We start from the raw sequence: 16102 nt of genomic DNA on the forward strand, positions 1-16102 counted from the left end.
ACTCAAAAGTAGAATGGGCAACATTCACACTCCTCAACAGTGAGAACCAACCGACACTGGAATGGGCTGACCACATTTCTCAACAGTATGGATTCCCAAAAAGTGGAATGGACTGTCATATATGCTTATTTACAGTGAAGACCACCCCAAATGGAATGGGCAGCCATCCACACTTCTCAACAGTGAGGATGTCACAAAAGGGGAATGAGCTGCCATTCACATTTCTCAAAACTAAAGACTTCTGTAAAGTAGAATGGGTACCATCCACAATTCTCAAAAGTGAGGATCACTCAGAAGTGGAATAGGCACTATCTACACTACACAACAGTGAGAGCCACCCAAAAGTGGAATGGATACCATCCATACTTCTAAACACTGGGAGCCACCCAAAAGTGGAATGGGTACCATCCACACTTCTAAGAACTGGGAGCCAGCCAAAAGTGAAATGGGCAGCATCCACACTTCTCCACAGTGAAGATGTCACAAAAACAGAATGGGCTGCCATTCACACATATAAAAAGTGAGGACTTCCCAAAAATAGAATGGGTTGTCATTTGCAAGTCTCAACAGTAAGGATCTCCCAAAAGGGGAATGGACTGTCATCTATAATTCTCAACAATGACAGCAACCTTAAAGTGGAATGAGTTGCCATCCATACTTCTCAAAGGTGAGGAGCTCCCAAAAGGGAAATGGACAGCTATCCATACTTCTCAATGATGAGGACTTCTCAAAAGTGAAATGGGCTCCCATCCACACTTCTCAGTGGTGAGGATTTGCCAAAACTGAAAGTGGTACCATCTACACTTTTCAACAGCAAGAACAACCCCAAAGTGAAATCAGCTGCCATCCACACTCCTCAACAGTAAGGACTTCACAAAAGTAGAATGGACACCAGCCAAAATTCTTAACAGCAAGGAACACAAAAACAGAATGGGCACCATCCATACTAAACAGTGAGAGGCACCCAAAAAGTGGAATGGATACCATCAGCACTTCTCAATGGTTATGAGCTCCCAAAAGGGAAATGGGCTGCCATCCACAATTCTTGATGGTGAGAACATCCCAAAAGTAAAATTGGCACCATCTAAACAGGCTGCCATCCACACTTCTAAATAGTGGAATGGGTACCATCCACACTCCTCAACAGTAAGAGCAACCTAAAAGTTGAATTGGCTGCCATCCGCACTTCTTCAATAAGAGCAATCTCAAAGGGGAATAGGCTATGATCCACACTTCTCAACACTGAGGACTTCTCAAAAGTGAAATGGGAGCCATACACACTACCCAACAATAAGGACTTCCCAAAAATGGGATGGGCTACCATCCACACTTTTCAACAGTAAGGGTTACCCCGAAGTGGAATTGGCTGCCATCTACATTTCTCAATAGTAAGGACTTCCCAAAAGTGGAAAGGACTATCATCCACACTTCTAAACAGTGAGGACAACTTCAGAAAAATAGAATGGGCTACCATCCACACTTCTTAATGGTGAGGAATTGCCAAAACTGAAGGGGGTACCACCCACACTTTTCAACAGTAAGAACAATCCCAAAGTGGAATCGGCTGCCTTCCACACTTCTGAACAGCAAGGACTTCACCAAAGTGAAATGGCACCACCTACATTTGTCAACAATAAAGATCCCCCAAAAACAGAATGGGCACTATCCACAGTACTCAAGAGTAAGAAACACCCAAAAGTGGAATGGATGCCATCAATACTTCTCAATGGTCAGGAGCTCCCAAAAGGGAAATGGATTGCCATCCATAATTCTCAACAGTGAGATCATCCCAGAAGTAAAACTGGCACCATCCAAATAGGCTGCCACCCACACTTCTCAATAGTGAAGACTTCCAAAAGGGGGAATGGGCTGGCAACCACACATCTCCATAATGAAGACCACTTGCAAGTAGAGTAGGCTCCAATTGTCAACTGTGAGAGACACCCCAAAAGTGAAATGGGAACTATCCATACATGTCAACAATAAGGACTTCCCAAAAGGTGGAACTGATGCCACCCACAGATCTCAACAGTGAGAACTTCCAAAAAGTCAAATGGACTGCCATCCATACTTCTCAATGGTGAGGATCTCCTAAAAGGGGAATGGGCTATCACCCACACTCCTCAATGGTGAGAACTTTCCAAAAGTGGAATGGGTGCCATAAACAATTCTCAACTGTGAATACTTCCATAAAGTAGAATGAGGGTCAATCACACTTCTCAACAGTACGGACTTCCCAAAAGTGGAATGGGCTGCCATCTTTCCTTCTCAACAGTGAGAACTAAAAGTGGAATGGGCTGCCATCTGCATATTTCAACAGTGAGGACTTCCCAAAAGTAGAATGAGCTGTCACCCACATTTCTCAATGGTAAAGAGGAATGGGCTAGCCTTCACACTCCTCAATGAGGATTTTCCAAAAAGCAGAATGGGTATCATTCACACTTCTCAGCAGCAAGGATTTCCAAAATGCGGGAATGGGCACAATCTTTAACAGTGAGGACATCCCAAAAGTAGAATGGGTTACCATTCACATCTCTCAACACAGAGGATTTCCCATTAGTGGAATTGATGCCATCCACACTTCCCAACATTGAGGACTTCCCAAAAGTGGAATGGGCACGATTCACCCTTCTCTATGGTGAGTACTTTCCAAGAGTGGAATGGTCACACTCCATCCTTAGTGGGAGATGGGTTCCCTCTCCAGAGGGAAGCAGAGCTTCACATAACAACTTCTATTTGGATTGGACTAGATGGACAATGATTCTACCTTCCAGTTCTTGGATTCCATGAATATGGATCAGGTTGTATGTGCCCCTTGAGGCCTAATTTTGTGAGTATCACAGAGTGACCCTTTGGTCAATAGGGTTGTGTTCAATGACAGAGGGTTCTAGTCTGTTAGTGATTGCATTGAGGGCCCAATAGTTTCAACATGAGAGTTTTCTACTGTTCTTCACAAATAGTACAAAGATCTAGTGGGTAAAGGAGAAGGCTGGATGAACTTTGACTTAAGGTTGTTGGCAAGAAAGTCCTGGAAGACCTGGACCTGGGGGCCAACCAATGAATATATAAGAATTCATCAGAATCAAGGTTTTTGATATCAAAATCATGGTGTATTCTGTTGTGGGGATACAACCAGTAGCTACTAGAAGTATTCCAAGGTTGGCTCAGGATGTCTTGACTTGGAAAACCAAGTTTAACCCTTTCCTACCTATACGGGCTCCATGAGGACAGCCAGGGTCTTGGGATTTGATTATGGCCTTTATCTGAACGACCCTGGTTACGTGAGCTTCATTTTGTTTGAGTGGCAGAACAGGTAGTCAGATGGGCCACCTCTGAAAGGAGATCCCTGCATAAGGAGAAATTCTGACAATGACTCAGTCACTAAGGAGCCCTTCCCCCATCCCTTTGGCCTTATGGCCTATGTGGTATTCATCCAGTACCTCTAGTTGCCCACATTATAAGCACAGCTGCCCCACCAAGCACCTTCCTCATTGTGAAGAGGTCTGTCAATGCAAAGCCCTACTTGCATGCATAAGAAGAAAACTTCTTTTAGTTTAGATGCAGGCCACAACAGATCCTCAAAGGTCTTGCTGCTCCATAGAAAAGTTCTCAAACTTCTCCAGTCAGAAGAGTACCTCCATCGTGCAAACCAGAACCTAACATTCTTCAGCCTATGAGACCAATATGCACTTGGCTGAAGGAAAGTGCTTTGGACGGAACTTCCAGTACTACTTCATTTGAGTAAAATGGCAAGGTTTGCCAGAGCACCCAAAGGACATAGGGTGGCCCAGCTACTATTACCTCAATTAAGTCTTTCTCCTCCAAAGGAAGAAAATTGAAACACTGCCTCCCCCCACCTGTTTTAAAACTGCATCTCTATTCTACCCCACCTTAAAGAACAGATGAGCTACATACAGATTATCACTATTAATAATGACAACTCATAGCACTGCCTACAAATTCTTCTCACAATAATCCTTTGGATTAGAGGACTAAGAGGACAAGTATTACTATTCTTTTTTTACAGATGAGGAAATTAAGGTTTAGAGAGGATACATGTCCCCCAGGGTCACAAAGCTAATGTATTAGAATTGGGACTAGAATCTGGATGATCAGTGCTCTCTGGGAAGTTAATCTCATAAGTAAATCTTAGAGGACTTAAATAAGGAAGAGCCTTTAGATATTAACCCATGAAATGCTCTAATTTTATCAAGGAACTTGAGGTCAGAAGGGTTAAATGATTTTCCTAAGGCACACAGATAGTAAGGAACAGAGACAGGGCTCAATCTCAAGATCTCTAACTCCAAAGTTATTCCTCTCCTAAGAAGCAGACTCTAAGACCACCTCTTCAATCCATCCAGAATCCTACTATGCTCAGATCCATTGGCATTACCTTCATTATGTCTCTCTACCCAAAGTTCTTTAACAGCCAACTGTGTGCTGTACCACTGTGCTTGAATGCGCCTGAGTCTGGATTTCAAATCCCTCTTATAATCCAACCATACCTTCTCTGTATAAACTTTCTCATTTCTTCCTAACATATAACTTTGCTGGCCCTGTGAATAAGCCCTAACTGTCTTCTACTATTTTACACACCTGAAATACTTTCCCATCTCTACCTATCCAAATCCCATTCTTTCTTCAGTATCTTAGCAAGTCCCACCTCCTCCTTGAAGCTTTCTCTGACTATTCTGCCTCTCATTGACATTGGTAAGAAAAGCAAAAGTGCAGACTCTTCTTGTAATGCACACTATCATCTGATATACGTTAGGCTCATCTCCCCCACAAGGCTGTAAGTTAGGAATGGGCAAGGACCATGACTTAGGCATGTTTTCCATGACCTCCACAGTACCTTACAAACTGCTGAATATGTAGTAGGCGCTCAATTTAATATGAAGTGAGAAACTCAGAAACAAGAACTGCTTTTACTGGCTAATAACATTTTGGGGTACAGAGTAAAAATAAATCCAATATTAAGGGCATGAAGTTTTATAAGTATTGGTTAGAAATCCTAAGACCTACATCTCCTTTCCCTATTTCACCATCAGCTCCACCCAAGGGAAGGTTTCTTATTTTGAAAATGGACCAATATAAAATGTCATCTTGAAAAGAGGTGACAATGTGCTTTATTTTAAGAACATAACTGGACCGTACTATTATGCTCAAAGTGATAATACATTTGTCCTAACTAGGGTATTATCTTTCCAACGCTCTCTGAAATCTGTTAAGATTTGAGTTTTAGCTAATGATTTTTTAAGTGTTAAGAAAAAAAAGACAGAAATAAGCTCTAAAGGAAATGTCCAGACAAGGGAAGGTTTCTCCTCCCCACACTTAAACCCCAGCAGAAATACAGCACAATTCATCTAAAGAGCACACAGAGCAGCACCAAAACATGCTATTTACAAGAAGAGATTTTTCTTCAACATAACCCATTTGGATGCTTTGGAAAACAGCATCCTATCAAAAAGCAGTTTTCTAAGGAAACTGTCAATGTCTAAGTGCCTAACGAGAATCTGAAATTGCCAAGGAGTGGGGGGGATGTGCAAACTCAGCAGCAAAAGGTTTTTTTGCTTCATGGAAAAGTGATGGTAGTCAAAGGTGTCAACTCTAAGGTCTGGTCTAATGGGGGCCGCTGCTCCTGGTATTCGGCTGTATGTCCATTCCGATGGTGGCCATATTCAAACTTGATTCTCAGCTCACCAATCTTAGACTGGGGCAAAATATCTGGAATCCATTCAATGATGAAAGGTGTTGGCTCCTTCTGATCTGGAGAGGTGTTGCCTAAAAGGAGAAACAATAATCCAGTATTGAATTTTCACCTACATATTTTGGTCATAATGAAGTGTGAGAAATAGCAAAATATGTGAGACTATAGGTAAAATCCTTTCCAGAATACAAAGAAACTATCTTCCCATCGTGTTACTCTTTGATCTTAGGGCTGAATTTTAATTAACTAACAACATACCATCCCAAAGCATTATAATCTTAGAAGACTTATAACTGTCAGTGACCTAAAAGGCAAAGGAAAGACAAATGGTTGTTGCAGGCTACAGTATATTACCAACAGTGATTAGTGCATGAAAAGTGATGTAAAAGTCATTATCAAGAACATTTATGACTGAACAAGGTACAACAGTTATATAGTAGGAGGGAAGGGTGGACAATCCAAGGACTATACTAGTACATCCTCTATCTAGGATTTAAAGAAAGATTGTCAGTGATTATCCAGAATAAGAAGGCAGCACATAATCTGTACTGAGGGGATAGAAGGAAGTGGTGGGGGTGGGGGTGGGAGAAGGCATTCATGCTAATGAGCTTAAAGAGATAGAGAGCAGGAGAGGGGTTAAATCTATGATTTCATAAGCACAGAAAATTCCCAGAAGCTCTACTGGGAACTGCTACTCCATCATCTCAATCTGGATGTAGATTTGGAGGATTCCAGTATTCTACTCCAATCTCTAGTGGGCTATGAAGAACATCCTTTAATGAATCTCTTTCGGATATCTTGGGGGAAAAAAAAAAAGAAAATTCCCAGAAGAGAAAACACTTCTTACCAAAGCATATCAGTACCTTTTCAGCAACTTAAGGTCTCAGAGAATTACGTAGGGCACTAATAGTTTCAGTTTCTTGCGCAGATCACACAGCCAGTATGTGTCAAAAAGAGAACTTGAATCTATGTGTTTCTGACTTCAAGGCTAGCTCTCTATCCATACACCAAAGGTATCAAACATGCAGCCCGTTCACACATGCAGCCCACAACACTCCTTGAGTACAGCCCAAACAGATTAAAATGTAGTTTCTGATTTTAATGTCTTGATGTATTCATGAAAAAAGAAATATATAAACATGTATGGATTTCTAAGTAAATATGTGGCCTGCAGAAATCCTTTATGTATGGTCAAGTGGTCCTCATTTCTATATTAATTTAACAACACTGTACTACATTGCACTACACCATGAAGTTTCTTGTTAAGAGCAAAAATTCATTCAAAGTATTAAAGCACCACTACGTTACTTCTATTTGAAGTGCTTCTATTTAATGTAGCTGTCTTCACCTCACCTTTGGGAATTAGGTCATCATACTGTTGAAAAATGTTGCATTCTAAACCAGTCTGATACATGACCATCTTCATTCTTAATGTTTCCCTCGTCTAGAATACACGCTTGTCTTAAGTCATTAAATGTTATAGCATACCATTATTGGCTCTTTCATAGAAGGAATTTTGTAATTAACTTCGACAAGCTAAAAAAACATGATAGTAACCAATGCCTAAAACAGCAATATCCTAAATTGCAACTAAGGCATGGTTTTAGAGCTTATTCTGATCCCATCTCTAACACATGCTATTAAAAAGGATGATATTTACTCAGGGCTATATCTCAGGCTACTGAAGAGATTTCTTCCATTGAGAGAATGATTTTCGGCAGAACTCTCTTTGAAGTCTTTAGAACAAGATGACAACTGCAAAGAACCTGGAAACTACATAGGATTGTGAGCAGTAAAAGACGACTTCAGAGATCATTAATTAATCTTTCTTAAAGGTGAAGAAACTGAGACAAAGACCAGTTAATCGACAATCAACTTGCCTTAGTGCCAGTTAGAATGTAGAAAAGATAATATTTGAATCTAGGTTTTCTGACTGCAAATCCATTGCTCATTCACCAGCCTTTCTTTAAAGCCTTTTCTTTACCTCCCTCCAAATGATATTTCTCTCCCTCTCCCTCCTCTCCCTCTCTCTTTCTCTTTCTTCTCCCCCTCCTTGAATTTCTCATAGTACTATACCCAAACATCCTGTTCACACAGAACTCACTTTCTCTTACATTACCAATATTTGTGTACTTGTTTCTCCCCCTTTAGAAAGTAGGTCCCTTTAAAGGAGTTCCATTTATTATCTGTTTCTGTGCCTTGCACAAAGTAGTCACATTATAAATAGGTTTGTTGAATATACATATTTGGTAAAGACCTTTATCTAAAGGCAAAGAAATATTTTAAATATAAATGTGTCTTTGTAGTATGCCTATACATGGAGACATTATCACAAGCTCATCTGGCTTTGTATCTAGCATAGTGCCTTTCTGGCACACAGTAAATGATCTACAAATATATGAACTGATTCTTACAAAAGGTATGTTTCTCGAAAGTTATGTTGATGCAACCTTTTCTGTCCTAAATGGTGCTTAAGAATACAGTAAGTAGGGACTTTGGGACAAAATGGTTGCCTGAATGGGAGTTAGACCAGCCCAAATAATGACAGTAATTCTGTCATAAAATCACAGTAATTCCTTCCACTGCAGAACTGCAAAAGAGTCAGCCAAAATCCCATGAAACATAGGAAAGGAGAGCATCAATAAAGCCAGGCAAAGAAGAGAAAAGGCCCTGTGTCCAGAGGCCAAGAACGTAGATAGCTCCCTAGGAAAGCTTCATCAAGTGAGATAGGAAAGCCCTAGGGTGGAAAGAAAACATCGGGGGAGGAAAGGAGTTGAAGCTTGGAAGCCCTGGGGAGCAGCAGCAACCAGTGAAGCATGGGAGAGAGTTCAGAATGGGACAGCCCAGAAACTGAAGGACTCCAAAGTCTCTAGCACTCTATCCTGAGATGACACAGAGGGTCCTGAGGATCCAACATTATGAACCTCAAAGATGCAGGGAGACCTCATTTCCGGAATTAAGAAATTGGTACAGGAAGTCAAAGGACCCAGAGTAAAACAAGCAGTGCTAACCATCCCACTAAAAAGCATAGCAGGGGAAAAACCTGGTTCTGGCATAAAAACTACGGTGAGAGATAAGTAAATAAAAATAAATACTAACCAGCACTGGAAAACAGTATGGCAGAAAGTAGGTATAGACCAACATCTTATATTATATACCAAGATATAGTCAAAATGGGTATAGGACTTAGACATAAAGAGTGATACCATAAACAAATTAGGAGAACAAGGAATAGTTTACCTGTCAGATCTGTGGAGAAGGGAAGAATTTATGACTAAACAAGATATAGAGAACATTATGAGTCATAAAATGGATTTAACTTTGATTATATTAAATTTAAAAGGTTTTTGCACAAACAAAACTAATACAACTAAAATGAGAAAGAAAGCAGAAAGCTGTGAAACAATTTTTACAGCAAGTATCTCTGATAAAGGCCTCATTTCTCAAATGCATAGAAAACTGAGTCAAATTTATAAGAATACAAGTCATTTTCCAACTCATAAATGGTCTAAGGAGGCAATTTTCAGAAGAAATCAGTTATCTATAGTCATATGAAAAAATGCTCTAAATCACTATTGATTAAAGAAATGCAAATTAAAATAACTCTGAGGTACTACCTCACACCTATCAGATTGGCTAACAGGACGGAAAAGAAAAATTATACATGTTGGAGAGGATGTGGGAAAATTAGGAAACTAATGCACTGTTGGTGGAGTTGTGAACTGATCCTACCATTCTGGAGAGCAATTTGGAACTATGCCCCAAAACTATAAAATTGTGCATACCCTTCTATCTAACAATACCACTACTAGGTTTGTATCCCAAAGAGATTTAAAAAAAAAAAAAGGAAAAGTTCCTATCTGTACAAAAATAGTTATAGCAGCTCTTTCTGTGGTGGCAAAGAACTGAAAACTGAGGAGATGCCCACATCAACTGGGAATGGCTAAACAAGGTGTGGTATATAATTATAATAGAATATTATTGTATTATAAGAAATGGTAAGCAGGATGATATCAGGAAAACCTAGAAAGACTTACATGATTCAAAGCAAAGTGAGTAGAACCAGGAGAACATTGTACATAGTAATAGTAACATTGTGAGATGATCAAATGTGAATGACTTAGCTACTCCATTCAAGACAAAAATTTAAGACAATTCCAAAGGATGCATGATGAAAAATGCTATCCACCTCCAGAGAAAGAACTGATGGAGTTTGAATGCAGATTGAAGCATACTATTTTTCACTTTATTTTTTTGTAGTGTGGTTTGTTTGGTCTATGTTTTCTTAAACAACATGACTAATATGGAAATATGTTTTGCATGATTGCATATGTATAACCTATATCAAATTGCTTACCATCTCAGGGAGGGGGGTGAAAGGGGAAGGAAGAAGAGAATTTGTAACTCAAAATTTTTTTAAATGAATGTTAAAAATTGTCTTTACATGTAATTGGGGAAAAAAATTAGAAAAAAATACCAACCAGCATCAAAAGTTATTAAAGATCTAGAGATCTCTCAAAAGTAGTGAATAACTCTGTAACAACCACAAGCAGACTCAAAGGGAAAGCAGATTTTCTACAAGGACTACATGAATACCTAAAAGAAATGACGTGACTTTTTTTTTTTTTTACATGAAAGCACTAGCAGGAAGAATTGGAAAGAAAATAAATTGCTTAGAAGAAAAAACCTTATCCAAATAACAGACTCCTTGAAAACTAGAATAAACCAAACAGAAGAGTGACTCCATGTATAAGACAACAATAAATATTAGAACAAAATCAAAAGACTGAAAAAATAGAAGAAAATGTAAAGTATCTGACCTCACAAACAACTGATCTAGAAAACAGGTCAAGTAGATGTAATTTTACAATCACTGGACTCCCTGAAGAATCATGATTTTATTTAAGCTTAGACACCATAGTTCAAAAAATCATAAATGAAAACTGAAAATAAATGAAAACCTCAATCTATCAGAACCAGAGAGCAAAATAAAGATAGGAAGCATCTACCAATCACCTCCTAAAAGGAACCTCAAAAGGAAATGTTCTGATAATGTCACAGATAAAAATCTAAAGTTCAATTGCCAAGGAAAAAATACTCAAAGCATCTAGACAGAAGCAATTTAGTACAAAGGTATTAAAGTCAGGATCATATAAGACCTGGTGGCTTCTACGATAAATGAGAAGAGATCTTGGAATACACAATAATGCAAAAGGCAAAAGATACAGACTTACAGCTAAGATTAACCTACTCTGAAAAGTAAGATATAAGCCTATAGAGAAAACACTAACCTTTGAAGGAACAGAAGACTTTCGAGCACTCTGATGAAGAAAGCAGAACTGAATAGGAATTTTGAAAACATTAAGCACAAGAGTCAAGAGAAACCTAAGAAGGTAAATTTATTTGAGCAATTGGAGGGAGCTGTATGAAAATGTAGTGCCAAAAAAAAAAAAAAATGTAGTGCCAGCATTCTCATAGAGGGAGAAAAAAAACAAGTGTCCAGAATTTTAATGTCTTCAAAGAATATTGAGGGGTTTAAGAAAAACAGAGGTCCTAGGGATAGACTGGTTCTGTTCAGAGCATATGAAGTATAGAAAAAGGAGGATAAAAGGAATACGTTAGTGTAGAAAAGGAGTGGGTATAACTTGCTGTTTCTCACAACTGGGGCTCATTAGAAGACGAATATTTAAACATGATGAAGTGTGAATCAGATAAACTTTACTCTTATCTGAAATGAACAAGGGAGGATGGAATACCTCTCCTATCCCCCCCCGCCCCCAATACACAGAGTTTGGTATAGAAATACAACAAATTCAACTAAGAAACAAATAGGGATAGAAAGGTAGGGGGTATTTAAGAGGGCAGATGATACTGGAGAGGGAATGGTCACAAGCAAAACAAACTTCTTGATCTCAAAGTGGGGAGTAAAAGATTAGAACAAAAAAGAAAAAACAAGAGCTAGAATCCAAAAGGAAAAAAAAAACTAGAATCCAAGGGGTGCCCTTCAATTGAACAAATTGTGATTTATGAATGTAATGGAACATCATGCTCTGTAGGATGTAATAAAAAAGAAGATTTCAAAGAATCTTGGGTACTGTGAATCAATATAGTTTAGACTGCAGGGCTTCTAAAATTTTTTCCACTCTCAACCTCTTTTCTCCCACCAAGTTCATTGCTGTTGCATGGCCTGAGGGCATGTGCAGTGCAAAGTGTGCATGTTTTGTGTTCAGAACCAAAGCTGCAGTGAGGTTGCCTGATGCAACATGGGCAAGCGCTGCCAGAAACACCTCGGATTCATTACATGTTTGATTTTTAATTAATTTTTGGTCATTTCATGTTCAGAAACTTTTTACTGTTGTCAAATTTTTCACCACCCACAGTTTAAGAAGCACTGGTTTAGAGAACAGCAACAACAACAAAAAAAAACCCAGGAAAACAATTTATACAAGGACAACAACATTATAAAGAAAAACAACAACTTTGAAATTATTTAAGAAACCTGATCAATGCAATCACCAACCATATTTCCAGAGAACCTATGATGAAGCATGTTACCTATAGGCCTCCTGACAGAGAGGTGATAGACTCAAGGTACAAAAAAGAGACATACATTTCAGACACAGCCACTGTGTAGACTGGTTTTTCTTTACTATGATTATTTTTTTTCTTTCAGTTTTTTGATGGGGGAAGAAAGATTGGGGCAGAAGTGGGATTAGCAATTGTGATGTCAAAAAAGAGAGAAAGAACCAATGAAATATTTTTTTAAATGCACAGAAGAGAACAGAAGAAAACTCAGAAGGAAACAGATGTGCAGGAGAGTTTTGATAGTAATGTGTCATTGACTACGTACTTTTTTTAAAAAAGCAAGTGGAATAAAATGTATATTCACAGTTTCAAATACAATCCTTTCTATATTCTGTTCTGTATATGGAAATGTTCTTTTCGTCTTAAAGTTTAGAGTAAATATAAAAAGAAAAAAAGAATGCAGCAAGTAATCTTATTAAAGGAGATACATGAAGAATAAACAATTCTGTAAAATAAAGACATTTAAATTCACCTTTTTTTTCCAGTGAATTTTAAATCAATGAAGCAATTTCAACTTCACTAGGTCAGAATTTTTGGCAATCTGGACAGTAATTTGAATGAAAAGCAAAAATTAAACTTTTTATTTAATTTTATCTATTTTATTGATTTATTTTAATTTTATTTAATTATAATTTGCAGGGGAATTATGTCTAACCTTTCTAAGCAAACTTGCCCTACACTTTGATGCCAGTTTATAAATATTGTGCTAATTACAAGCAATTTTTATCTATTCTTTAAAGAAGCTCTCCTAAGGACTGTTCTCACTATATGCTATGAGAAACTATAGCATATAGTAGCACAGAATATAAAATGTTGGCCTTGGAATCAGGAAAACTGGTGTTCAAATTCTTCCTCTGACATACTAGCTGGACATGGGCTAGTCACTTAACCTGTCTGAGCCTTAGTTTACTCATCTGTACTTTGGGGGTAATAATAATTATATACTTACTTCACAGGGTTGTAGTGTGGCTCAAATGAAATAGTACATATAAAGCATTTTGCAAACTTTAAAGTACTGTGTGTTATTTGTTACTTTCAAGTACCCTGTGAGATAGTTTTGACTAATTTTACATAAAATCACAAAATGTCAGCCAAAAGAGTATTCAATAATTAAAGCTTTTCATTATTCAGAGACTGGCTTTCCCCAATTAACTGTTGATATGCAATTCCATCTGAGCAATCCCTCCATGATACACCATTGTAAAGTTTTCATATCTTAGCAGATCATCTTCATGAGTTGTTTTTGCTAAAAAATACTGATTACCCAAGCAGTCAACTTTTTGAGGATGGAACTGGAATTGATGAATTAGCTATGCTTTATCTGTACCTATATAATGTATTACAATGGTAGAAAAAGAGTTACCAGAATGAACCAAATGAACAAAACCATGTTTGTTCTATAGATAGTAAAGAATTTATTAATCATCAAAGAATAAGCAAGTGAAACAAAACTATATGCTCTAACATAAAAGAGGGTCAAGATCCAGCCCCGTGTCATCATTTGGAAACATCTAAGACTGTGAGCTGCTCAGATTCTTACACATGGTGCAAGGTTAAGCTGGTCTACTACTAAACAGCAAGCTCTCTCACATACAAACTAGAATTCTATGATTTATACCTTCCAGCCAATGGCATTCATAGCTACAAAATCAGAATGAAAGATACGGAGGATCAGATGACAAAAAAGAATAAGGAAAAAGGGACTAGGTGCATGCTTGAGAAAGGGCTCTGTCAATGTCATGGAAGATGTTTTACACAAGGTCCAAATGGAAAAAAAATTCCCTGCAGACAATGAGGTCCTCTAGATGCTCCTGTCTGAAGAGGATATTGTGCTGACTGCTTCCTCAATGAGATCTACATTTACTAAATAAGGAATCAGTGCAATGATACTTAAAGGAAAAACATAAATGGATGAAAAATATGCATTCTTCAGATTAGGGTAAACAATTGAATGATTTATTATATCAGTACATATATTTGGGCCAAGCTCTATTCTACAGTTGGACAATGAATTGTATACAAAACTGAATCGGAGGAAAAGAGCAGAGTGGATTGTATTTGAGAAACTACACAATCCTTTTAATGATCCCATGCTACTCTGGGGTACAAAGACTTAACTTTGAAAAACAAAATGTTCCACCAGAAATGGTTGTAAATATCAGTTTACCACCATCTTTGAGGAATTTAAGTTGTGGGTGATTCAAAGGAATTTCCATTTGAAAACAGAGAGATATCATTACAAATATAATACACTATGACCAGGTGGGATTTATACCAGGAATTCAGGGTTGGTTCAATATTAGGAAAGCTTCCAGTATAATTGATCATATCAACACCAAAAACAATAAAAATCATAATTATTTCAGTAAGAGGGAGAAAAAACTTTTGACAAAATGAAACACCCATTCCTATTTAAAACACCAGAAAGCATAAGAATCAATGGAGGCTTTCTTAAAATAAGTAGTATCTATCTAAAATCCAAAGTAAGCATTTCATGTAATGGGGATAAATTTGAAACCTACCCAATAAGATCAGGGGTAAAGCAAGGATGTCCATTATCACTACTATTATTCAATATTTTACTAGAAATGTTAGCTATCAAAATAAAACAACAAAAAAAGAAATTGAAGGAATAAAAATAGACAATGAGGAAACAAAAACTATTGTTCTTTGCAGATGATATGATGAACACTAGAGAATCAACTAAAAAACTAGTTGAAACAATTAACAACTTCAGCAAAGTTGCAGGATACAAAGTAAACCCAGATAAATCATCAGCATCTCTATGTATAACCAACCAAACCCAGCAGCAAGAGATAGAGAAATTCTATTTAAAATAACTGCAGACAATATAAAATACTTGGGACTCTACCTACCAAGACAAACCCAGGGATTATATGAACACAATTACAAAACACTTTTCACACAAATACAGGTCTTAACAACTGGGAAAAGTCATTGTTTGTGGGTAGGCCAAGCCAATATAATAAAAACTACAATTCTACCTAAATTAATTTACTTATTCAGTGCCATACCAGTCAAACTACCAAAGAATTATTTTATGGAGCTAGAAAAAAAAACTTAAAAATTCATCAGGAAGAACAAAAAGTTAAGTATATAAAGGAAATCAATGAAAAAATGTGAAGAAAGGCAGCCTAGCAGTGCCAGATTTCAAACTATATTACAAACTGGTAATCATCAAAACATACTGGCTAAGAAATACAGTGGTGGATCAGTGGAATAGATAAGATACATAATATAAAGTAGTAAATGACCATAGTAATCCAGAGTTTGATAAACACAAAGATCCAAGCTTCTAAGGTAATTACTCACCATTTGACAAAAATTGTTGGAAAAACTGGAAAGCAGAGATAGGCATAAACCAAAATCTCATACCAAGATGTGGTCAAAATGGATAAATGATTTTGACATAAGGGATGATATCATAAGTAAATCATGGAAAAAATGAACAAGTGTACTTGTCAGATCTATAGATAAGAGAAGAGTTTGTGACCACACAAGAGATAGAGAGGATCGTGGAAAGTAAAAGTGATAATTTTGATAACATGAAGTTAAAAAAGTTTTTGCACAAGCAAAACTAATGTAGCTAAAATTAGAAGGAAAACAGGATGCAGCAAGTTTCTCTGATAAAGACCCCATTTCTCAAGTTCCTAGGAAAGGGACCCAAATTTATAAAAATAAGAGCTATTTCCCAATTGATAAATAATCAAAGGATACACACAGGCAGTTTTCAGAAGAAGAAATCAAAGCTATTAATAGTCACAAGAAAAAATGCTCTAAATCACTATT

The 16102-nt window shown here is 37.4% G+C and overlaps 1 protein-coding gene across 4 annotated transcripts in view; it reads right to left on the bottom strand.

The window, feature by feature from the left end:
• Positions 1-4906: 4906 nt before the first annotated feature.
• The window catches only part of C3H2orf42 (chromosome 3 C2orf42 homolog), a 45746-nt gene continuing 34550 nt past the window's right edge, over positions 4907-16102 (bottom strand). For all 4 annotated transcript variants that reach the window (XM_036753030.1, XM_036753028.1, XM_036753031.1 and 1 more), the window contains one exon: positions 4907-5781. In XM_036753030.1, coding sequence (XP_036608925.1) covers positions 5573-5781 — 209 coding nt within the window. In that variant the 3' untranslated portion in view covers positions 4907-5572. The remainder of the gene's footprint in view (positions 5782-16102) is intronic.

This window comes from Trichosurus vulpecula, chromosome 3, assembly GCF_011100635.1.
Source record: "Trichosurus vulpecula isolate mTriVul1 chromosome 3, mTriVul1.pri, whole genome shotgun sequence".
NCBI classification, from domain to species: Eukaryota; Metazoa; Chordata; class Mammalia; order Diprotodontia; family Phalangeridae; genus Trichosurus; species Trichosurus vulpecula.